Source organism: Dermacentor albipictus, chromosome 1 (genome assembly GCF_038994185.2).
Source record: "Dermacentor albipictus isolate Rhodes 1998 colony chromosome 1, USDA_Dalb.pri_finalv2, whole genome shotgun sequence".
In the NCBI taxonomy this organism is placed as follows: Eukaryota; Metazoa; Arthropoda; class Arachnida; order Ixodida; family Ixodidae; genus Dermacentor; species Dermacentor albipictus.
Genome location: NC_091821.1, coordinates 29,047,548 through 29,073,842, shown reverse-complemented (window position 1 = coordinate 29,073,842; position 26,295 = coordinate 29,047,548). Strand labels below are relative to the sequence as shown.

The 26,295-nt window shown below is 48.5% G+C and overlaps 1 protein-coding gene across 2 annotated transcripts; it reads right to left on the bottom strand.

Annotated features, from left to right (window-relative positions):
- Nucleotides 1–20,068: 20,068 nt before the first annotated feature.
- LOC139054761 (keratin, type I cytoskeletal 9-like) lies at nucleotides 20,069–25,302 on the bottom strand. Of its 2 annotated transcripts, none has more exons than XM_070532361.1 (2): nucleotides 25,249–25,302; nucleotides 20,069–20,680 (listed from the first exon to the last, which is right to left on the bottom strand). In XM_070532361.1, exon 2 carries the CDS (start codon nucleotides 20,557–20,559, stop codon nucleotides 20,203–20,205), a length of 357 nt encoding a protein of 118 aa, XP_070388462.1. In that variant the 5' UTR covers nucleotides 20,560–20,680; nucleotides 25,249–25,302; the 3' UTR covers nucleotides 20,069–20,202. The 2 variants fall into 2 exon arrangements, with proteins under 2 accessions (XP_070388462.1, XP_070388457.1); XM_070532356.1 differs by lacking the exon at nucleotides 25,249–25,302 and adding an exon at nucleotides 24,032–24,065.
- Nucleotides 25,303–26,295: the final 993 nt, after the last annotated feature.

Genomic DNA, 26,295 nt, shown 5'->3' with positions numbered 1-26,295 from the left:
GAATAAAATTGGGGAATTAACACCACATAATTTATCACACACTATTTGAAAAGTTTCACAGCCTCCAAGTGTGCGATTCAGCAGCACTGCAAATTTACATGGCTAACTGCAGGAAAATTACAGGAATAAGGGATAAGGGATCGCTCGATTGCCATATATGGCACAGTCCTTTCATTCGCGACATCAGTTGCATAGTGTAAGTTTTGGCCTCGGGGGGGATCAATCACCCCGCGGGGCCTTTAAAACAACTTACGGAGCCTTAAAAGCAGGCATATTTTAATGCAGCAACAGTCTCATCTCCGGCGGCTTAAGCGAGCACGATCTTCCCTACATTTTTTCCCCTTAAGTTTGTTTTTCCTCTTCACTGCTTTTTCCGTCTTTCATTTCACCTTACCTTTTCCCCAGTGCAGGGTGGCAAACCAGAACCTTATCGGGTTAACCTCCCTGCCTTTCCCATCCCGTTTATCTCTCTCTCACACTCAGCATTGAATTTTAATAATGGCGTAAGGAAATATTATATTTAAGGACATTTCCTGCTGAATGATGGATACAGAAATTATACAACTACTGGAAACTTATTGCTCTGATTTTGCAGTAGCAGCTTACCATTTAAACAAAACGAAAATAAACTTGATGCACGAAGGCTATAGAATACCATCTAGCACTTTGTGCCGTTCTGGACGTTGTCAAATTTCGCCATATGGTCAAATTTTTAATGTCGGCATTTTGAGCCAATCAGAGATGCCCCTACAGGGCTGCTCCGGCGTCTCTGGCTCAAATGTCAGCCATTACCAAATTTGACAATATGGCGGAATTTGACGTTATCCAGACTATAAATATATAGACCCCCCCCCCCCCCCCTCTTCCCGTCCTCGGTCTCCCACCTTGCCGGAAGCACTTTGGCAACAGTGATAAATGAGCGCGATAGCGACTGCCTGCCGGCATTGTAGGGAAGCGTGTAGACGAGATTTCTTGGGGCCCTTGCTGTAAGAAATTAATATTTGTTTATCAAGCTGATGTTCATGTAGTTGGTCCTGAACTGTTACATGATTTCTGCAGTAATCGCTACGTGTTTTCGTGATTTCTTGTCGCACTGCTTTCGTCAGCACAAGTAAAGCCAAATTCTTTTTAGCCAAGCTGAGCCCAGTTTTCGACAGCGAAACGATTATTTTACACGTGATGCGCCGTTCTGTGTGCTGCCGTAGTCCCACGCGCGCTATTGTTTTCGGAAGCGTGTAGTTTTTCGAAAGCTTGAGAGAGCTGGAGTGATTAATGTTAGAGCCACACTTACAGATACATACGAAATAGCGCCCGAACGTCATGGATCAATGGACGAAAGTGGCAGAGGAAGCAAGTGATAGGTATATAGTATAGCACCCTTCACGTGTAGTACTAGCGCCCATTTACGGCACACTGAGTCGCGGACATTTTGTGTCCCACAACGAGACCACAGAACTGCGGGTACTCACTTGCAAGACAGCATGCGTACAAAAGAACTCATATGTGCGCCGCCATGCAACGGGGGACGCCATGCACGGTTCTGCCATTCCCTCATTGCCGCGAAAACAGCGCCGCTTCTAAGTGTGAACAATTCCTTAGATCGTGTATATTACGCATAGAATAAAGCGCAAACGCCTATATAAGGATTGGGATTGTAAACAATACATATGTGGCATTTCATAACAGCCGGCTTCCGTAGAGCAATCCGCCGTCACCTGTCGGCAATCCAGAGTATAAAACCAAAGTTTCACTGCAGGGCGGCGCAACATACCGTTTTTGGATTTTCTGGCGATTTTCTGTGCAAGTTCAAAAATGTAGTGCTTAATCAACGAATGCCATGTTTGATTCTATCGCTCTAAATAATGGTCATATAAATTCCAAGAAAATCTCGTGACACATTTTCGGACGAGACCTTTCTTGGTTTAGCCGACCGTTGTGCTCATGCGTGATTTGCGCAAGGAACAGCTGGGGACTTTTGCTCCTCGAAATCTGCCTTTCCCTAGGTACTGCAGTACAATGAAAGAGGCCGCGCTTTGCTCCGTTTGTCACTAGCCAAGCTGCGCTACGCGGCATCGGATAAATACTCCGGAATACGGTACCTCTTCGTACGGCTTTCGTGGCGCCGTGTCAAAGCGTTCGGCTTGTGACTGGGAGGCCCTCTGTCCGAAACGCGTCATTCATAGCGAGTGCTTATGTTTCTTTTTAAGTTTCTGAATCATTGTATTAGTGTACCCTTTGTGTTCTTTTCCTATGCCTATGCTTTACTACTAAGCCTTACATGGAGGGTTTCTGCAGACGAGAGCGAATTCCCCACGAAACACGGCAGCAGATATTTGATGTCTAAAATAGTTCTTGAACGGCTAATTTTAAAGTCTAGCAGCTGTCTTGATCAAGACATTTTGTAGCCATGGACGTATATAAGTGCTTCAGTAAGCACTGCTAACATTACGCTAAATGTTGGCTGACGGACACCTTGACAAGAACAAATGAAGACTTCTATTAGATATTCCCTCAACTTTTTGTAGCAGCAGTTACAACACGAGGTTTGCCCTCAGTTACAATTTACTTTAAATGAGGCAGATACATAACAAAAAAAGTTTATGTATAGTCGAATAGAGTGAAGCACAGGTACCTTCTCCAGATGTGAACCATGTGAATAGTGTAGTACAGCCTGATTGGTCGACTAGTGCATGTTGCTTACGACAATCAATTGAATGCCACCTGTCACAATTATTTTGTAACTGAAACAAGATCTGTATTGTATGCTGATGTCATGCCAATGTGCCCCCATTGACTGAAACAAGGATGCCACCTCTGCACGAAACACATTATTGACGTAGTAGTTCTGCGGAAACCCGCAAGGTGGAGAGAAGTAATGAATAAAGGGAAATTCAGACATCCACCCGTTCGCAGCAATTGCTACAAAGGAAACCCATACGGGTTCCTCGAAAGAAAAGCCTCATAGTTGAAGAAAAATTCGTCCTGGTCCGGGACTCGGACCCGGGACCACCGCCTTTCCGGGGCAGCCGCTCTACCATCTGAGCTAACCAGGCGGCTAGCAGATGGCAGGGCGAAGTCGAATTTGTCGTCAACACGAAGCAAAGGCAAGTGTTTGACGTAGTAGTTCTGCGGAAACCCGCAAGGTGGAGAGAAGTAATGAATAAAGGGAAATTCAGACATCCACCCGTTCGTAGCAATTGCTACAAAGGAAACCCATACGGGTTCCTCGAAAGAAAAGCCCCATAGTTGAAGAATTTGGAGGGACCCGGATGGGTTTCCTTTGTAGTAATTGCTACGAACGGGTGGATGTCTGAATTTCCCTTTATTCGAAACACATTATTGTTGACAAAACATTGCCCGAGCTGAAGTCGTTTCTAGCAGGTAAACGTTTTGCCAATGATGCTGCGGTTCAGGCAGAAATGGCATCCTGGTTTCAGTTACAGGCTGCCGGATAGCATGACAACAGTATGCGAAACAGAACGCTGTGCTACAATGAATTAATAAAAAAAATAAAGGATAGTTCACGTCTGGAAAAACACTGTGCGCACCACTCTATCCGGCAACATAAATATTGTCTCGTGGTAGTGAAGGTGAAGAAAGCAAAACCATAGAGAAAGAAATTTAACAAGAGGGGACACTCGGCAAAAACTGGTAACAGGAAATACGTCACGCTAGTGTTAACGGAGACCGTTTGCTGCCGTGAGCATCGAAAAAAGAAAGAGAATGTGAAATGAGGTTACCAGAAATTGCTTAATTTTTTTTTAAATCTTTGCCGGCAAAAGTAAAAATATCTACATATAAATGAAATTTAACTTTCCGGCTTACTTTCATTGCCTAGGGACAGGCGAAGGTGAGGGATGTCAATGCTAGTCGTATACATGCGACATGTAACATGTTTCGAAACTAAGGCTCCCACAAGAGGAGAGGCAGAAGAGATAAAGAAGGGGGGTGCAATTGAGTTCCTGTAAGAGGATCACATCGGGAGGGTTCGTGGATTTGGCGATATACTGCTGTAGGGAACCTCGTTTTTGAAGGAATCCCTACAATTACGCTACGTGGTGCCATCATCATCGTGAGAGGAAGCAGAAGGTCGTGCACAGGGATGCGGGCGCCGGGTGCACACATTTGAAGGTTGCGGCCGAGAGCCTTGGTCGGAAAGCCCGCTTTCGGTGTAACCACTAATCTCAGGAAATTGCATGCGTGCGAAAGTGCACTCTATTCATTGCATTCTAACTTGCTCCTTAATCCCTATTCGAAGGTCCTCCATTTGGCGTTCGATCCTGTTCAGGGCCGTCTGCATACTAGTGCTCATGTCCGCCACCAGCGCGTTCATTTCTTTTTGCAGGCGCTCACAGCGCGCCTCCATGTCACGACGTAAACGGGCTATTTCTATTTGAGGATCGGGGGTTCGTAACAAATTAGTAATAGGGGAAGGGGTAGGGAGAGATTTCCGGGGAGGAGCGAGCTGTGGGGGACCATCCGCCCAACCTACCTCCCGAGGCGCCTCCGTTGCTGTTTTCTTCTCCGGGGTCCGCTGCACCCCTGAAGGGGCCAGGGTCACCTCGGCTGGGGCTTTGGCCTGCAGGGCCTTCTTGTAGGGTTGTTGGGAAGATGGGGAAGGAGGGCGCTTTTCCCTTGTAGGGTGGGTACCGTCACAGGATCTGCAGTGTGGTGTGCACGGATGCGACGGGGTGGGGTGGTCAGTCCCGCACGTCGCGCAAATGACCACGTCTGGCGTAGGACAGTAGTCAGCCCAATGGCCGAGCTTGTGACATATTTTGCAAACGAGTTGGCGTGGGCGATGGGGGTAGCAGCGGAGTTCTGCACCCTAGAAACGCACGTAGCGAGGCACTTTGGGTCCTTCAAATGTTACAAACGCAACGTTGGTCTGACCCATCATTTGTGCTTGAACTATTTGAATTCTAGGAGCCAAAAAGTTCATTCACTAGCTTGGAAGGCGGTGTACCGGGCAAAAGACCAGGAACGGGGTGGGGTTGTCAGTCCCGCACGTTGCATGAGTCCCTTGCATAAGTTGTCTGGGGCTGCAAATATGTTGTGATGGGATAGACCCGCTGACCAAGGTTCGACTCCCTCACCTTGTACAATGCGTCGGCCACGTGTGACTTGGGTGCGCTGATGATGGCCAAGTTCTGCTGAGGTCGCAGTCGGAATATGATGTCCTGACGATCCTAGGTGGTCAAGCCGGCTGCACTCCATAGAGCACTGGCGAGTTCTGGGCGCGTCCACTTATCGAGACAAAGTCCTCCGTGAGGCCACAGAATTATCTTTCCATCGTGTAAAGGAAGTCGAGGCAGGTTCTGACTCCGACTGCGCTTGGGTACGGTAAGCTGATAGGCGTCCGGACTGCCCAAGATGTTCTCGGAGGGCTGCGTCTTAGCGTCCATTTGACGGACGCGTCGCTTATGTATGACTGTCTTCCAACAGCCACCTGCGTCGTCGTCAGTTTTGTCGTCGTAAATGTTTGGGGCATCATCGTCTTCCCTCCTTTCCCCGGTCGGAGTGCCCACCTCTCGTTGTTGGGAGGGAAAATTGGCGACGATGGGATTGGCGGCTAGTCCCGCGGTATCCCCCTCTGGCGTCTTCCTTATTGCCGAGGAACGCGTGGCGGCGTTCTCTGTCGCCAATTGCATCTCCTGCTCGTTGGAAAATGACGTTGCGGTAGATAAATGCTCCATCGAAACAGAGTGGTGAATTGGCCGAAGGCCGTTTGTGATAGGCTTGTGGGAGGCTTGTGGCGAGCTTCTGTAACCCACTGCCTGGTGGCAAGGTGTTGGTCAACGCATACACCAATGAAGTCGGATGAATTTTAGTACAACCGACTTACATCCAAGGAAGGTTTACCACCATGTTCACAGGGTAATTCCTAGGTGAACTTGGACCATGTCAAAATGGCCGGGGGCTTTGGCATGCCCTTATAATCCAGCTACATGGAGGCCTTGGCATGAAACAGCGTCCTTGTGAGAGAGTTCATAAACCGTGCTGTTAGCGCCGGGGGTAGGTTGCGCGCCCCTGTCATCCAGCCTACTGGAGGCCACAGCGGGGGAGTCGGAATTTCTCGTAAGTCGGTCTGGGAAAGAGTCCGACAATCATTCATGGTCCAGAGGTGCCTGAACGATGCGGATCGTTGCGTGTCCGTGTAATCCAGCTTGGGTGGAGTCACGGCCTCTGGACATGAGCTCTCCCCACCTCCACGGGATGCGTCACGGGCAACGTGCGGGTGGCTTCGGATGCCCGCACGGCTAAGAGGGGGAGCTCGTGCTGCAAGCCTGGAGTCGGAGGGCTGCAGCAGCAGGCGGGGGAAATATAATGCGGAAACTATAATGCAATGGCGCCCAGCAAATGCACATGGGTCGTCTACCCCTCCTGCGATCCCGGTGCAGCGAATGTGCCATGGTAGCAGAACTGGTCATCTCTGCGCTGTTACGTTTCGCCTACGACGCGCGGTATAGCCGGCGCGCATGCAATGGACGCCGGGGCTTCGTTCAAAGCGGCGGACATTTCGACCCGTTCAGCGCTGCCGCAACGCTTCCTGCCAAGCGCGTCCACGCATGTTTCAATGCCACGTGTCTTCGTGTGTGTGTGTTTGTGTGTTTGTGTGTGTGTGTACATGTTGGTGCCCACGCTTGTCAAAGTGCGGCAGCCGGGGAGAGGAGCTCCCCAACTGTGAAGCGAGGAGGTCTGACCGGCGCCGGCCCGGCGGATGCGCCACTACTCGTCTCAACGTGTCCGTGCGCCGCCGTCACGTGCGCCCCATCCGGAGCCGTTCCTTCTTGCCCTCGACTCCGAGAGTATAAAAGCAGCTGCCCCCGGACCTCAAGAGAGAGGCTCCGATTTCTTCCGTCGAATAACGTACGCTCCCGTCTCTCCACTTCGGTCGACCTGACCGATGCTAGAATAAACAAGTTGTTCTGTTAGCAGTCAACTCATCCTTTGCCAGGACCTTCGGATGCTTCCAGCTGTGCCCCAGGCCGCCAGGCCAACGCTACCCTTGGGGCTTGCGACCCATTTGCAACAGCGTGAGTGGTAGAGGGTGGCTCAATTTGGAACCAAAGGTTGAGCCGTCCGAAATCGCCAGTGGTGGCACTGTGATAGTGCTACTGCGCTAGGAGTTCGGGGAGGTTTCATGGTGCTGTGGCTGCGCCCGAACAATCGGGTGAGCTTCACCCATAGAAACGGCGGTATCAGGAACGTACGCTCCATGTCTGACCCGGGGGACGTCCCTGCGGTATAATCGGCCAAACCAACACCTGAATGCAGACTGTGGAAATGGTGAATCCTGCACCGAGGTGACGAGGGGCTGCCGGATTAACGACCAGGACACTATGGTTTTTTTTAATAGCGTGTCTATTCTTTTGAGGCCAAGACAATTCCAGGCCCAACTAAGTACAGGATTTTTTTTGCTACAGACAGGTGACCGGCAGCCCGTTTAGAACACAGGTCACCGGTAGGCACGCCCGTTTAGAACACGGGACTCGAAAGAGCTGGTCGCTTGGTGCTCCTGGTTCATGGTGTAGAAAACAAGCCAAGGCAGCTATGGCCTCGGCAGGGGCACCCGCGTTGCAACGGTTCCAGAGCTGCAGAGGGGCGGGGAGCGGCAAAAATAAACTCACGGCATACTAGGTTGATGTCAGCTTGCGAGCAACACGGCGATTTGTAGTATCGCAGGCGAATCATAAACAACAAGCAGTCGTGATTGCACTCCCTGATGAAGCACCTACTCGGCTACAAGTTTTGCGGCTTATTTCGAACAAAGCAATGATGCACCGCGGAAGCAGGCGTTAAGCTCTCCCCATACGTGGACCGATCCTGAAGACAGTACAATGCCGGGCCGACCCACGACGGAGGTGAAGCTGGCGTTAAGCACTCGCCATACGTGGGCCAATCCCGAAGATACTGCAATGCCAGGTCGACCCACGGCAGAGGTGAAGCATGCTTTAAGTGCTCCCCATACGTGGGCCGATCCCGAAGATAGTGAAATATGGGGCCGACCCGCGTCGGAGGTGCAGTTCGCCATTAAAGGACGTACATTCACAGCTTCGCTGGTCATCCGTCTTCACAGAATGAAAGGGCACTGAATTTTTAGAGCGCAGCTCTTAGGCGCCCGTTCCTGCGGCGAACGTCGGCGTTCCCGGCGTAACCGAGCGAACGAGCACAGGGAATGATGAGAACGAACGCGGCGCGCACCCGGGGATGAAAAAAAACGTCTAGAGAGAAAAGGGGCGCAAGGAGGAAAGCGCAGAGGAGGGTTATCATCATCATCAGCCTTGTTACGCCCACTGCAGGGCAAAGGCCTCTCCCATACTTCTCCAACTACCTCGGTCATGTATTAATTGTGGCCATTTCATCCCAGCAAACTTCTTAATCTCATCCGCCCACCCAACTTTCTGCCGCCCCCTGCTACGCTTCCTTTTCCTTGGAATCCACTCTGTAACCCTTAATCACCATCGGTTATCTTCCATCCTCATTACGTGTGCTGCCCATGCCCATTTCTTTTTCTTGATTTCAACTAAGATGTCATTAACTCGCCTTTGTTCCCACACCCAATCTGCTCTTTTCTTATCCCTTGACGTTACACCCATCATTCTTCTTTCCATAGCTCGTTGCGTCGTCCTCAATTTAAGTAGAACCCTTTTCGCAAGCCTCCGGGTTTCTGCCCCGTAGGTGAGTACTGTTAAGATACAGCTATTATACACTGCTCGCTTGAGGGATCATGGCAACCTGCTGTTCATGATCTGAGAATGCCTGCCAAACGCAACCCAGCCCATTCTTATTCTTCTGATTATTTCCGTCTCATGATCCGGATCCGCCGTCACTACCTGCCCTAAGTAGATGTATTCCCTTACCACTTCCAGTGCTTCGCTATCTATTGTAAATTGCTGTTCTCTTCCGAGACTGTTAAACATTAGTTTAGTATTCTGCAGATTAAATTTTAGACCCACCCTTCTGCTTTGCCTGTCCAGATCTGTGAGCATGCATTGCAATTAGGTCCCCTGAGTTACTAAGCAAGGCCATATCATCAGCGAATAGCAAGTTACTCCGGTATTCTCCATTAACTCTAATCGCCAATTCTCGCCAATCCAGGTCTCTGAATACCTCCTGTAAACATGCTGTGAATAGCATTGGAGAGATCGTATCTCCCGGCCTGACCCCTTTCTTTATTGGGATTTTGTTGCTCTCTTTATGGAGGACTACGGTGGCTGTGGAGCCGCTATAGATATCGTTCAGTATTTTGACATACCGCTCGTCTACACCCTGATTCCGTAATGCCTCCATGACTGCTGAGGTTTCGACAGAATCAAACGCTTTCTCGTAATCAGTGAAAGCTATATATAGGGGTTGGTTATATTCCGCACATTTCTCTATTACCTGATTGATAGTGTGAATATGGTCTATGGCTGAGTAGCCTTTACGGAATCCTGCCTGGTCCTTTGGTTGACAGAAGTCTAAGGTGTTTCTGATTCTATTTGCGATTACCTTAGTAAATAGTTTGTAGGCAACTTAGAGTAAGCTGACGGTCTATAATTTTTCAAGTCTTTGGCGTCCCCTTTCTTATGGATTAGGATTATATTAGCGTTCTTCCAAGATTCCGGTACTCTCTAGGTCATGAGGCATTGCGTATACAGTGTGGCCAGTTTCTCTAGAACAATCTGCCCACAATACTCCAATAAATCTGCTGTTACCTGATCCTCCCCAGCAGCCTTCCCTCTTTGCATACCTCCCAAGGCTTTCTTTACTTCTTCCCTCGTTACGTGTGGGATTTCGAATTCCTCTAGACTATTCTCTCTTCCATTATCGTCGTGGGTGCCACTGGTACTGCATAAATCTCTATAGAACTCCTCAGCCACTTGAACTATCTCATCCATATTAGTAATGATATTGCCGGCTTTGTCTCTTAACGCATAGATCCGATTCTTGCCAATTCCTAATTTCTTCTTCACTGCTTTTAGGCTTCCTCCATTCCTGAGAGCATGTTCAATTCTATCCATATTATACTTCCTTATGTCAGCTGTCTTAAGCTTGTTGATTAACTTCGAAAGTTCTGCCAGTTCTATTCTAGCTGTAGGGTTAGAGGCTTTCATACATTGGCGTTTCTTGATCAGATCTTTCGTCTCCTGCGATAGCTTACTTGTATCCTGTCTAACGGTGTTACCACGGACTTCTCTTGCACATTCCTTAATGATGCCCACAAGACTGTCGTTCATTGCTTCAACATTAAGGTCCTCTTCCTGAGTTAAAGCCGAATACCTGTTCTGTAGCTGTTCTGTAGAGGAGGGTGCAGCGGTACTATGGGGCGGAAAGCGGAGGAGGGTATGGCGAAAGCATGAGATGAAAAGCGTTGTGTCGGGCTTTGCGGCAATGCTACTAGATGGCGCCAGAGTAGCGCGCGACGTCTGGGTCTGTCTGCGGCGGCTTCTGCGAATCGCGCCGATGCGTCACCGACGCGTAGCCCCACGCGCTGGCTCTCGTTTCGCTCCCACGCTTCGCTCCGTTTGCAACGTGCCGCACGATGCCGATTGTACGGGCCAGCCAATATATCGCGAAATGAAAATAGGTATAGAGCTGCGCTCAAATTTCGCATTAGGGAGTATCGTAATATACGTGATTTTTTTTTTGGTCAGGCACACGCTATCAAGAAGCTCTCGTCATTTTCGACGGTTCTCTGTTCCATTTCTGTTTGCGAAGAACGCTGTTCAACTATTAGCACAGGACCAAGATGGAGACATTTACACCGGGAAACGCCTCGCTCAACATGAACTCGTTGCGCTTGAACTTGTGGATCCCAAGCATGACGACTAAGAAATGACCGCGATGGAATGACGACGATGGCGTGATGGCGACTGCATGACGACAGAGAGAGAACGACACTGAAATTTCGACGATGAAATGGCAATGATGGTAATGGGATGACGGTGACTATATGACCACGATACAGGATGACAAAGGGATGACAACGCTGTAATGACGATGACGTGACGACGCCGGCATGACGGCAAGGGGATGATGAAGCCAGAATGACGACCATGAAATGACCACGATTACTTAACGATGACGGAAATGACCATGAATGCATGATGACGCACTGTCGATAACGGCGTGACGACTGCCTTGTGACGACGGCATGGTTACGGCGGTGTGACGGTGACGAAATGGCGTGACTGCATGACGACGACGGAATAATGGCGATAAGATGTCGACGACGTGATGACGACGACACTGGGAAGAAGGCGGAACGATGACGACGGCATGATAACGATAGAGTGATCACAATGGAATGAAGACCACGAAACAACGACGGCGTGTTTGTGTTGGAGCTCCCGTCCTCACTTACCTATATCACTGCCACCAAAGCTCGCCTTGGTTTCCACAATATACGGTGCCTGTTTCCACTATATCCGGTACCGGCAAATCGTGCAAGACAGCATCTTCATATATGGGCCTACATATGCGCAAACATATCTGCACAGATACTGGGCAACCTAGGATAACGAGCAGCCACGCCAAAACCGGGAGGGCAAGCAAAGAAATCTCCGCTTTAAAACCCACGAAAAAAAAACTCAGTGCCCTTCCACTCTATGAAGAAGGATGACCAGCGAAGCTGTGTATGTGGGCCCCGTAATGGGGAACTGTACCTCCGCCGCGGGTCGGCCCGGTATTGCACTATGTTCGGGCTCGGCCCAGGTGTGAGGAGCGTTTAACGCCTGCTTCACCTCCGCCGGGGGTCGGCCCGGCATTGCGCTATCTTCGGGATCGGCCCACGTATATGGAATGCTTAACGGCATCTTCAGCTCCGCCGCGTACACATCTTGTGGACTCCGGTATATGAGTCCTTACGCGGCAATCAGCAGGCACACGCCTACGCCCAAGCGCATGTACACCGGGAGCCACGAGAGGGTCACAGCGACCAGTTCCACCCCGAACCCATACCATTAACCTACACGCACATCCTACAACACTACCGCCTTTCACGAAGAACACTACCGCTGCCTCATAATTCTCTGACGCGAGAGGAAGCCGTAATATGGCGAAAACTCCAAACAAACACATATCCACATTTTAGTCTCTACCACGCCATACAGCATCCGCTCTATTCCTATAAAAGCCCACACTGCGATCAATGCGCAACGCTTTACCACATGGCATAGGCTTGCGCTAGCACACCAGAGCTCACACGCATAACACACCCCACCACACGGCAACGGGAGGCCCACTAGACGGACAAGCTCAACCTGGTACACCAAGCGAGTAGCGCAGCTAAGGCGGCTTCATTCCTGGACTGAGCGACCCAGCCACTGCACAGCGGAAGAGCTATACCTACACTCGTGTGCTCTTTTCTATAAAGTGTACTCTCTCTCTCTCTCTCTCTCCACCGCGGGTCAGCTCAACATTGGACTATCTTCGGGATCGGACCACGTAATGACGTTTTATTCTGGTAGGGCCGCGTCCATCACGGCGCGTACTCGACGACACGAACGCGGGTGGCGTCTGACGCGGACGCCGGAGGAGAGGGCTCGAGTTTTGTGTCGACACACGGACACGATCCTGGGGGAACTAGCCCTTAACAGCTTCGCTATAAAAGTAACCACACATCAAAATGCTCCGGTCTCTTTACTTTGCTTACAAATGCAACGGTTTGAACTGTGTTGCCCTGTAGCTTCCAACTCAAGACGCAGAACCAAACACACACGCCCACAATGTCCCATTGTCAAGGATGTGAAGCAGTAGCCCAGTAATCACACACGGTCAGTACCTGCGAACGTAACTGCAAAATTTGCGGTATGTCCACAGAAGCCTGACCGCTGGGACCAGCGCTAGCTGTCAATTGCCGCTTTGGAAAAGATACGGGCAAGCTCACGCTTCAGGCAAGGTTGCCTCCTTACTGGAGACGATGGATTCGGTGCAGGTGGGTTCGGCGGTCACGGGTTCGCTGGCGCTCGCTTCGCAAGCTCCTCTCTCCTCTGGCACGAACAGCCAGGTCTCATCGTCTAGGTCTGCCATGAAGTCAACATCGATGAGGCCGAAATCCTCAAACGAGCTTTCCGTGGACGACGTTTCGTCGCATTCATCCGACAGGCTCAGGTTGATAAGCTTCACCTCTTTCGTCTTCTTCCGAGACTCGGCTGTTTTGATCGGGGACGGGGACCTTCGGCGCTGCTGGCTTCGACGGAGCTGCTCATTTTCGAGCATCAGCTGCTGGATCTTCTCGTTGAGCTGACTAATTATATCCCGCATATCGAGAGCGCACCTGTGATGGTTTGAAGTGTCTTCCATTTTGCTGTTCATGATCACCCGTCAACGCGGCGGCAGAAAGGTCGTCTGGTGAAATGACCGTACCGCGGCGCTCCAGAGCGGTAGATTTTGAAGAAAAAAAAGCAGAGGATAGATGAAACCCTTGTCATTACAAGACAGGCATAGGTAATATTACTCTAAGAAGAAAGAATATAAAAATAAGAAAAGTCCTTAACTGTGATATATGCAGTAACTTACTTTTATATAATAATTACTAGAGGAAACTTTGGCGCTAGTGTCTACAGGAGCTGCAATGGAGGCGGTTGTACCAACATGGGAATTACGGGAAGTACATGGATTTGCCTAAATTTCGTCATTGTGGCTTCAAACGGCTTTGTGATTCTGTAATGTCTTCATTTTCGACAATGGACTGCGTAACAAATAATTATATAAACATTAAAATTGTCCGACGGCACTATTCGAACACAGGATCTCTAGCGCAGAAATCTAAACATTGAAACGATTAAGCCACGGACGCACACATTGGCAGGTGATGTGAAAGGCCCTTATGAATTTATTGCGGGCATGTCAGTGCCCTGAGACGCCCGGCGCGTTTCGATTTGGCAACCTCGACAAGCTCAATCGTTCCATTTAGTAGCAATGGTGCGTGTTCGCAGCGGCTTCTGCACTTCGAACGGTTGAGATTGCTCCGAAATTTACGCAGGCATATAAGGCATATATAAGGCATATAAAGCATAACATACAAAGCCACAAGAACGTCTGAGCCCACAAACTCGAAGATCACACAAATCCTTGTGCTTCCCATCATTCCCTTAGTTTGTCAACGACTGCAGCGTTATAGTTCCCTCAAGCAAGCGAGGTAAGTATTTGTCACCGCCACATTTAAGAGGGGATGCCATAAGAAATCATCTATCATCATCATCATCGTCGTCGTCGTCGTCGTCATCATCTGTTTCCGATCTTATTCCGCTTCCTTCATAGCCCTCCGCTGTTAGTCAAACATTTTTTGGACGATGCCCATTTCGCTTCTCGCGGGGCGTCACGAAACCGCCAAAACCTGACACGTCAAAATTAGGTGTGCGCGCTGTTCATGCATAATACCGAACAAAACCAGTAATATTTTGGAATAGCCGGCGACTGCCCCGTGTTACGACATCGCGTCCTCGAACCTTGCGCTGGGCATCCTATGTTAACGACGTAGGTGACCCCACATAGGTGACCGAGGGATAACTCACCATGGGCATCAGGAGACCAGGTAGTCGGGCAGGAACGAAATGCAGCTTTTGCAAAGCCTAACAATTTATTTACATGTTGAATGAATGCAGGATGTGAGTGAAGAGAGAATGTACAGGCGCCCAAATCTTTAACTGGTGTGCGGGAGCGGCGACTTTTCCGTGCGTCAGCGCCGTTTGACGGGGCGAGGCTGGAAACAGTCTGAGGCTAAGCGCATGCGGACAAAGCGCGCTCAGCTGGGCCCATCGTCTACTAGGCTGTTTCCAGCCTCGCCGCGTCATACGGCGCTGACGCCCGGAAAAGTCGCCGCTCCCGCACACCAGTTAAAGATTTGGGCGCCTGTACAGGGCAGGGCCGCTTATGCAGCAAAGAAAGCCCTAAGAACACTCATAGTTTCCTAGGCGGGGAACCCACTGCCATTCACCACGGCCACTCGAGATCGAGCGGCCGTGCCTTCACAGAACATAAGCTTTGCGCATTCTTTGGTTGTGTTGAGTCATTGTCCTCCACCAGTAGTAGGTAAGGCGTCAGCATACTTCAATAAGTAAGCCGGTCTTTCCTTCGCCTGTGTTTACAAAGTCATGATTTTCCCTCCAAGTGAGCAAGCCGATCGTTCCCTCACGGGTGACCATAGCTCCATCCCTTTCCCTCTGGGCACGAGAGGCGTCTCTTAGGTGGGCGACGGGGTTAATGCCTTGAGGTGACAGATGCATTCTTTCGGACGACTGGAAAAGCACCTGGTGTGGCACTTGACGTCAGAAGGTACCACGTTCCATCACTACACAACATTAGAAGGTGTTCGATCTATGGGTTAGACTCTTTTAGTTAAACGCACGGAGTAAGATAGACAGGAGCGCCGACTCCGCTCGTCTGGAAGGGACAGATCCTCAAACGGCGGTTGTCGGCCCACAGCGCGTTCGCCAGACGGCACTACGCATGAGTGAAAATTCTGGAGAGGAAGGGGGGGGGGGGGGGGCTGCTCCAGTCAACCAATGGAGGGGGTGAGCGGCTGCGCCAAGCTCGGGTCTCTCGGCCGTTGGTATATTAACGGTGCTAAGCCGTGCTTGGCTGTGCTCCTCTACCTCCTTGCACATTCGTTGCGTCGTCTGCTCGGCCATTTGCCCTGTGCATGCACTGAAGCCAGTGGCGTGCATAGGTATTGCGGCTCGCGGAAAGGCGTTAGCCGACGAAACATGTATTCATTGCATTTTATTTATTTATTCCATTTATAGCTGGCAGGCTTCATGTCGCGCCTTAATTAAAGGATGTTACATGGAATTGTGCTAAATACAGGAAAAAAGCACATAAAGAATGAAATACGAAGACCACGCAAGAAAAAAGAGACTAGAAATATGGGACCGGGGCGGGCATAACGGCCGTCTGTGTGGTGTCGAGCTGTATCAGAAGGCAGTGAAAACAAGCCACTATAACGCATGTGCATTTGGAAGGAATCTGAGGAATGATTTCTACGGGTCGTAGCAGACGGCGCTCCGCAAGAAGGGTAGTTGGCCATGCTCGGAAGGAGAGAAGAAAGCATGTGCGAACGCTACGAAATGGAGCGGAGGGAGGGAGCACAGAAGTGAATTTGGCGCCTGTCGTCCACGTTTCCCGATTTGTCCCGACCTCATGCGTCTGCGGCGGTGGAGTCGGTACTCCTGTGTATCTTACTCCGTGGATTAACGTTAGCGTAATATCAGGGTTAACTTAAAATAGAGACTTTTGGAATAGCGTTTGTCGCCATACGTACGTTAAACGTAAGCACCTTTGCGGGGCGTTGCGGTGCATGTCCTTTCAAGTCTTTTAGTTTACCTCACGGAAAAGCAAACATAAAGAAAACGTTATAAATCATGGCGCCCTCTGGCGCCTCACTTCGCACGGAGCTCCCATGATGTCAATCACTCCCATGATGTGCAACATCATGGGAGTGATTTTTCGACCGATTCAACGATTCCCTAGTATAGTCTTCTAGGGAAGACGACGGTATTAAAAGGGGAGACCTTTGATGAGTGAGAGGTGTGGTGCTGACGTGTCCTGATGTGAACTCAGCCGTTGAATACGCTCCTGCATAGAATGGGCTTCCATATCTGGAGCCAGTGTAAGTAATGTAAAATAAACCCTTTTCCTTCCTTCCTACCACCGGACGTATACTCATCAATGTGGCGGGTGGATTCCTGTCCCAAACGCCAGCTCGAGCCGCGACACCATGACATATCATTCTGTCAAATGACGTTTTCTGAATGCGAATGTGTTCGGTGTTTAATTGCGCAGCCCTGCTGCTCATATAAATTGTTATGATGTTCGTAGTGGGGCTTGATCGAAAGTGTTTGATAACTGGCGAATATGCCACGTTGAGCGAGAATAAAAAGCGCATAGGCCTCATCTATGGCGGGGAATTGCAGCTAATAATAAAATATCTGAAGCTGCGATCGGCTGTTCAATAACTGTATAATTTTGCCAAACACTTGGCGCACGCCATTTGGTCTCTAAATTTTGTATTTGGCTGCAATACACCCTGGAAGCTGTCAGTTCCGAGAGTGTCTCTAAACCGACTGAGCTGTCAGGAAACTGGGCGATTACATACGCGTACCGAGACATCGGATAAACTTACCACGACGTTAAGTATTCTATCACATGCATAAAATATTCAGAAGCATACATTGTAAACAAACATAAAACGAAATGGGAGTAAACTGCTCGTCCCGTATCGCATTCCTGTTTCTGGGTTTTTTATACTACGTACCAGTCGGGTTACAAATTTACTCCTTTGCTGACCGTATTTTTGCATGTAAAAACGGGAGTATTTCTTTCATCCGCGTGAAGGTTGTGTGGGAGGATAGTCGGACCATTTTTTTTACTGCCTTCACTAAGTTGTTGTGGCTGCTCCTGAGAGTGATTCCTGAGAGCTCACCGGTTGTAGCGGCAAGTGTCGTGTTTTCTAGAATATGTCGCCTCATCTTGAATCGGTGGAACCATATGTCCTCGTAGCGTAGGAAACAAAAACGACAAAACGTTGCGATGGCTGGCTTGCTACGGCAAATAGAGTTTCGACTGAAGTGAAACAGGCGTACAGCTTGCGTGCACGCGCAAAGGAGCAAATACGTCCATGCTCCTTGCACAACTTCCACTACTCCGACAACTGACAATTATAAGCTGTTCAGTTGTGCGCCCCAGCAAGCACTTACGGGGCTTAGCCGCTAAAGTCAACGCAGCAATATTTTGACCGATGCGCATCCAGGGCGTGTTTTCCAATAGCGTACGGGGCCGTGCCCGCCACCGAGTATAGGCTTAAATGTAAGGCACAGAGCTTGTGAGCGTTTGCGGAGTATAATGGTAGTATTTAATCACGTAATCTCGAGCACGGTTCGTGGTCATGTGGTTTTAAACTCCCTATGAATAGTTTCTATTCACGATGTTAAGAACGGCCAGCTGCAGTGCAAGTTTGCCACCCAGTTACATCTATGGCGTCAACATTCCGGCGTTGTTAAGAACGGCCAGCTGCAGTGCAAGTTTGCCACCCAATTACAACTATGACGGCAACATTCCGGCGCTGTTAAGAACGGCCAGCTGCAGTGCAAGTTTGCCACCCAATTACAACTATGGCGGCAACATTCCGGGAGCGTCGCCGCCAACTTCTAGCCACAGCGTGTCTAAATCGACTTTGTGTCGGGGGACAATACGGGCATCCCCCACTCTCCGTCGCTTCAGCTAGGATGCGTTCGATGAAGCAGGCTTTGTGCTGAAACCGCCACCAACCTCTAGCCTCATCGCCGTTGTGACGGAATGGCGGGCCAACTATTGTTCCCAAACTCCCCAACGCGCTCCCCGGAACGGCTCCGAGTTCTACGGGGCCCCTCTGACGTCGGCTCCGGACATTCGAACGTGTGTGCATTTGTTTGTGTAGACCGTCCTGCGGGGAGGCGGCTAGTTTGCGATGACGAAACGAACGTTCGCATCACCTTGTATCGGGAGAGGACCGAGTGTTTAAAAACCGCTGTTGTGCGGCTGCTCAGGTCACTCTCTCTCAAGCAGTCATGTTAAACTGATGTACTTTCTCAAACAGTCATGTTAGACTGATATACATACTGTAAATAAACCCATATTCCTCTTTCTCGATGAGAAGCAGTCCTTCCGTCCATCAACGTCCTCAGCGTGGATACGTTGGACGACGGCATGGGCCAGCTACCTTCTAATTCATGCCCGACTCCAATCTTGACAACGGATCATGAGCGATGGGATTGGGCCCCCAATTCTGACAACGAGATCTAAAACTCCGTACGTCATAAAGTCGTATATGACATCCTTTTCTTGCGTTTCTTAGAGACAGTAGTAAAACGATGTCATTTAGGCCATTTTACTCCAGTATGCCAGAGTAAATTTTTAGTACAAGGGAATTATCAAAGCGCGTGAGCAGCGAGAACCTCAACCTCGCCTAATTTTTGCTAGCAGTGTATAGCTAACCATAGAATATTTTCTCTGTGCTAGTTTGTGTGTGTTTGCTATAGTGCCGCGGTCGAGGCTTGCCGTTTCGCGTTAGAGCACAACTACTAAAGTTAAGGGTTGGCTTTGTGAACTTGCGCGAACGTTTGTGTCCACAAGGACGCGTGGCCAGTCCATCGCGTACGTCTTGTGGTTGCTGCGATACACTTCAGCGCCTGATATTGGAGTGTCCCGATTTCCGTGCGCAGCACAGGTCGCTAGTGAGGGACTATCAGCTCCTTGGTCTGCAGTGTACGACACTCGACGAATGTTCGTACTCCAGTAGTTGTGCATCTTGCCGCGATGAGGCTCATCACGCTCTTCTTACTTTTCTAAAAGAAACTAACCTAGATTCACATTTGTAGCCTATTTCTCTTTTCGGGTGACGGGAACTCAAACACTATTTCTTCTCTTTCAACATGTTATAGTGGCATCGCCTGCATTGACTGGCCCTACTGTGTGTGACTTGTACTGTGTGTGTGTGCGCTGTGCTTAATTCTTTGAGATTTGTCATCTTGTTTTTTCTTTCCTCGTCCCTCCCCTTGTTTCTATCTTCCATTTATATGTTCCTGTCTTCACCTATCTGAAGAGTAGACAGGTGTCGTGCCCCTTCCGGTGGCAGTTGCTGGCTTTCTCTTTGCGTTCCTGTCTATAGTGAATATATGTTTTCAAAACAAATAATAATAATAATAATAATAATAATAATAATAATAATGTCTACACTTGAAAGCAATGAATATACTCGTTGTTTCTTTCATAGTCAAGCTATAGTGCGCCGAGCAAGGATTTTGAACAGCTTGCCTATTTGGACCCTCAAGGTGCACATTTACAACTATAAAGTCATGTGCGAAAAGGCCGAGTTCTTTCCCGAGGTGACTTCATAACTGATGTTGCAATGCAGCCCGCATTAGTATCTTATCTCACGTTCTCTACTAAAGAACGTATCAGAGGAAGTTTATGAGGACCGGCAGATAAGATATCAAACTTTGCCTAATTTTAGAAATAATTTTGTCAGCGCACTGAAGCCATTGTAGTGCAAAGAAACAGAGACAAAAGAGACAAGGGAACCACTGAAGTTTGTGACCTGAAGTTTGACAACGGTGTTTTTATTGCCTGAAAATAAAGCATAAAAAATAGGCAAAAGTATCACAGCATTAATGCCCAAAGGAAGTTGGTCTCAGTCTCTGGTACAGCAGAGTGGCACATCAAATAAGCAAGGGCCGGTCACGAGATGAGGCACCATCCAGTCACTTTGGCCAGGGACGGTGCAGTCTTGCAGGTGCCCAGAGCCCGCGTAAATGAATCGTCATCCTGCTCAGTAGCGTCCTCCTCCCCGACTACCACCTCGGCTACCTCCGCCAATGCCACCGAGGCGACCTCCACTACTTCCGCCATGGCCGCTGAGGCCACCATCGCCCCCGCTGCCGCCAGAGCCACGACCACCACCGTAGCTATCGCGTCCACCAAGGCCCCCGCTGCTACCACCAAGGCCGCCTTGGCTTCCTCCGTGGCTTCCTCCGTGGTTTCCTCCGCGGAGACTACTGCCAGAGCTGCCATGACGACCACTGCCGGAGCTGCCATAGTTGCCGCCACCGTAGCTACCGCGACCTCCTAGTCCTCCACCACCCTGACGCTCTTCGACATCTTCGAGCGCGTAACTCATGCAGATAGAGGCGGCCAGCAGAGCTGCCAAGAAGAAGACCTGCGCAATATCAATCAAAGGAATGGCGTGGGAGGCCAGCGAAAAATCTGTCGTGAGAAAATGTACTATGCTATGTAAAATATCAAATACTGATCTTGGCACAAACTTGCACTCACATTTGCGAACTTTTAAAAAATGCATTTTGAGGAACATGAATGATGTCTCATGAATTAGCCGATTCCACGCGTAGCAGTTTTAAACGATGACCTTCGAGAATAGGTTGGGAGCATCAAATTTCAAAAGTAAAGGAATTTCCCCTTCGTACACAAGCAAGAGCGCGTAACGGTGTTCTTGGTCTTAGCTATCGTAATGCGGGTTCGCAAAAACGAAACCATGAAACCTGCACTTCTTTACTTGAATACGCAAAGCACTTGATACGATGTTACATAGTCACAAACACGTATACTCGTATTATTAAACATTTCATCTTAAGGTTATAATGAGGATTTCTGTTTTAGTTCCACTATGAGTATACATTGAGCCGGTTGGGTACCTGGCCAGTTGCTTCTGATTTAATGTACAAGGAGCCTAGCTAGCACACCCTACACCATGGACTGGGCAGGAGGCTACAAGTACACAGGTGCAATAATTAGTGGACAGGTTTTACTGGGCCTTTGTAGGTAAACTGTGTTGTGCCTATAAGCAGTTAACCTCTCTACCAATTCGTATGCTATATTTCTTTTTTTTGCCATTGCTTTTATCTTCGCCTCTCCCCCTATTCTTTCCCTCTTTCATTACCCTTCCCCCAGGGCAGAGTAGCAAACCACAAAATCTTTTCAGGTTAACCTCACTGCGTTTCCCACTCCGTCTCTCTCTCTCTCTCTCTCTCTCTCTCTCTCTCTCTCTCTCTCTCTCTCTCTATATATATATATATATATATATATATATATATATATATATATATATATATATATATATATATATATATATATATATATATATATATATATATATATATATATATATATATAGCGGTCCGTCGAATTAACACCTGTTTTATGAAAAGGCGCAAACTCACAGTTTGATCTTTCAGACTTTGTTTCAGATATGCTGGTGACTTCCACCCTGAAGAAAGACTTGCTAAGTTAAAGCACTTGCTGTGTAAGTTAAAACATGCAAACCTGTGCTCTGAAGCAGTGGAACTTCTTCAAGAAGACCTGAAGCTCCTCTTCAGGTTAGGGCCTACTCAAAACCTACGTCGTGGGTTTTATTGAGACGTCGATTACTGACAGAGGAGACTTCTTCATCTACTTCCGCTACAGCGACTAGAAAAGCTCGCCTTTTCAGTCGCGGCACTGTCACAGTTATAATGACCCTCCGCTAGAAAGCTGTCGATCTCTTCCGCGCTAGCGCTCAAGTATACAGCACGAAGGAAAATCGCTAGAGCCTATCCTCACTAGGACCAGTATTTTATATTTACATCACTATAGCGGTGCGCTTCACATAAACATTAAATATAAACATTAAATATATAAATTAACATTAAAATTAAAACATAAATAAACATTAAAACATAATAAAACATAAATAAAACATAAATTAAACATTAAAACATAAACATCGCCGCACACCACAGAGACTGCTTGGCTTTTTTACAAGGCGTAATCTGGGTGATATCCTCACCAGAAATGCCCGGTTCGACGAACGGAAGGTGGCACTTACTAGCTGCTTTGCAAAGTGATACGTGACACTCCTAGCGAAAGGTATACATTAGGAAAATATTCAGCGTGTCATATAAATTTTCAGTGCAGCTGGGTCAGTAAGAAATATTATTCTCGCCGTACTTAACCACTGCCTACGTGGACCACTCATCTTTACTGCTCTCCGGCGCCTTCTCCAAGGGCCGAGGCGCGCGATGTTTTCCGTCATTAACGCAAATATAGGTTGAATATAAGGCGAGACATTTCGGCGCCGTTCACCATGTGGTCGGTTGGTTTCACGAAAATACAAAGCCATGGCAGCTAACTAGTGCCAAGGCGACCCAAATGTCATGGTGAGGAGCACCACTGAAGGTTGCTCTGCTATCAACAACCCGTATAAGCTAAGCCACACCACAGAATGATTATGAACGATAATAGAACCGTTCATGATCATGCTGGACGTCAATAGTTATAGGACTCTCTGAGAATGATTATCTGCGTTATAACAGGCAGCACACTGAACAAAGCGGTAGAAGGGCGATTTGTTCCCCCTAGTTTATTGCATGCAGAAACCTAAGAATGACGGCACGCTCCGTTTCGAGCAGCGCACTCTTTCACGAGCCCAACATTCTGGTTGTGCAAAAGAATAAACTAGAAGAATTAAGGCAGGTGGATTTTTGCAAAACAACGTACAGTCAAGGGGAAAACAAAGCGCGTTTAATTGGGCGTTTCCTACGAATTGTTTTTATACATCGATGTTGCTTGCAGCTTTCAAAACGCTAAACAGTCTTTACGAGCGCACGATCGCGCTCAGGTGCGAGTGTCTGCGCTTACTCCTGCGATCGGGCGCGGCTCTGATGAGGTACACTGTAGCTGGTCTCCCCTCTAGTTTGTTAGCGTTCATTTCCTCCATCACTTTTCTCGCTTTTGGTGACTCGTCCTGTTTGTGAGCTCGTATAGTGACGCGTCTTCGCCGCTAAAGGAATACAACCTTCAGAGCCAGTAGGCATCGTGCGGTTCCGCTATATGAGGGAGCAACAAGGCGAGTAGCAAAATTTCATTGGCCACAAGAAAACACCATTAAATGTTTAGAAAACTATTGCAAGATGCGCTGTTGCACGCAAGCTGCAATACCTGTCTTTGGTGTTCACGACTTCAGTCTCTACAGCTGTATTCTAAAAAAAGCATTGCAGGTCCGTCTTAATTTAACCAGATTTACAGCAGTGGTCCCCACGACTATGTTAAAGAAGTAACGCTTTGTTCGCTTTCGTTCAATGATATCGTGTCTTTCATTCCGTTTATCTTGTCGTCAATCAAACATCCGATGTCCGTGTCCATTTGTTCTCCTTGATATCATAAGTTCTCACTCCGCTTAGCAGTAAATGAATACGCGTGAGCACACATCTCAAGAGCAAGATAACTTCAGTAATATAAAGGCCATCCTCCAGACTCCACCAAAGAATCTTCCACAGTCTCTCACATTCTACCCATTGCATGTGACGGTCTTAAATTTCTGTTTATGCTGTTGAATTTGCTAAACAGGCGCTATATACTTGCTCATCGCTAAAGCCTAAATGGGCATTCTTAAACTGGAAATTTAGCTTGAAGCGATAAGCTGACGAGCCTGAATAATACTGCCGATTCATGAAGGCCAGCAGCGCAACTTCCGTCACGCTTGAATGAACCAACTCCGCTTCGAGATTCTACTCACCACTTTGCTGAAAGCCATGCTACTGTTCGTCTCGTCAACCTGAAGGGGCTGTTGTGTCCGGCAGTCTCGATGGGTGCCTTATATACATGCGCGAAAGTTTAACCTGCTGTGTTGGAAAGCTCCAAGGCCTTGGGCAGTATAGCCACCGTTTTCTCCACCATCCAAGCGTCTGGATGCGCATTCACGGATTTTGGCGCTCAAGCCAAGACGTGAAAGTTGCCGTTCACCTCCTCCCCTACCTGATGCCCTTGTCTCGGGTATGCAACCCTCCCCACTTTGCTTTCCTTCCTTTCTTCCTTATTCGTTAATATGCGCGTGATGTAAACAGCTTCAATTATGTCGTTGCGCAATCGTGCAGTGGCTCTCTTTTCGTATCTCCAAATCAGCATCTCGCGCACTCTGTTTCAATTATCTCAAACCATAGAGAGAAGGCCCATGTTGAATGCGAGCTGGAAATGCCGCTACGCACTTCCTTCTTAAATTAAAAAGGTACCTTGCATCACTCCTTATCTCAGTCTCTCTAGTTGCTTTGCTCTTTACTGATTTATTATTTCCGTCTCTCAGGTTATATTTTTATTCCTTACGGCTTGTGCGAAAATTCTTCATTCAGTGTGCAATATATTTCCAGAAACCACTTACAGCTAGTTAACGAGTGTCATTATTCTCTGGGAGCTCTGATACTTTAACTGCAATTTTAGCTGCACCGAAAAAAAAATGCAGCAAAATTTCATGACGACGCACGTTGCCGAGGCGCTGTCCGTAGTAGCCAATGTTAACGTTACGTACGAAACCATTCTCAGGGGAAATAAATAATGACCCGCAATTACTTTCGTTGGGAAATTATGGCCATTACTGGCTGCACAGTGCCAGGCATATAATTGGCGGATCGTCTGAGTTGCATAAATGGGAGAGGGAGATAGACCTTACCATTACTATATAACGCTACAGTATCGCGCGCGCCGCACGTAGAATGTACCACGGCACCATATATCTGCCAAGCGAAACCGAACTTTGCAAGTGTTCTGCGCACTACCTCCGTGAATACAAAAGGCATTTGGGTGAAGGAAAGCATGATCATGCAGAGAAAATGACCATTTTTCTTAACGTAAGTGACCGGTACGCCGATGCAACGCAAACGGTATTTATGACTTAATCAGCATATGACACAGCAGTAACACGAAGAGAACAGTGTAACGGCGCGAGTTACGCAAACATACCTGCAACAAGCTGTTGGACGAGAGGTTTAGGTGTCAGAACGTCTCCCGGTATTTTCTTGATCTGAATGCGAACAACGAGGAACAAGTAACGATTATTCGAACACCTCCCGAAATGGAAGGCAGGGCGAAATTTTGCGGATATTGAGGCCAGGCTACGCTATTGCCGTAAAACGCAGTATACTAGCGCAACATTACCGTTTAAAAAATATTTCACAGCACGGGCGAGACTACTGAATGGCCGCAAGCTGTACTACGGTGGCCATATCCGCCGCTATAGTATATATAGAAGCTGCCGTCGGTCGGATACTTTCGTTTCCTATCGGGAAAGGGCTCCGAGTGTAATGTTCGCTCCTGTCAGACCTCCGGTTTCGGGAGAACGCGGTGAGAGCTCTTGCAAGGCGCAGTGCTCCCCGCGGCCAGAAACAACTGTGGCACAGCGCTATCGGACAGTGCCTCTAGCCGTAGCCCCTTCTCGGTCGTACCGGAAGAGTGACCTATGGGTTCACCCTCTCCGTGGGGTGGGTACGCATTTTAGTAAAACTATAACGGTGCGTGCGGTCTATATGGGCACGCAAAATGGCTTCTGCAGTTGTCAGGTCTGTATCCTGGCTTGCAATAGGAAAAGATTCAACCACCCACGATTTATGGGCCTTGGTTCAGAAAAGCGTTTATCTCGCAAGCGGAGATCGTGACTCCTGTGATAGCCGATTCTTTCGCTAGTGTTTCATCCGCGGTACGGATCAGTTAGCTCACGTTCACCCGCCAGCCAAGGGCCGTTAGTAATCACGATAACCTTTGCTAACACAGGCCCAGGTTCTTTCTTTCTTCAAATATCACTCCTGACGAATGCAAAAAAAAAAAACAATGGTTGTTACACACTGAGGCAATCATAAAAAGCGCTTGTCTTGTCGTTTATATATTTATTCTCTGGTGTGCGTTGCACCACGCACTCTGCGTTAAGTCTCCTTCCGACCAGAGCCGAGTTACGCTGGCATATGCGTCTCTTCTGGAATCACCCTGTTGTTACCGCTGCGTGGTCACAGCAGG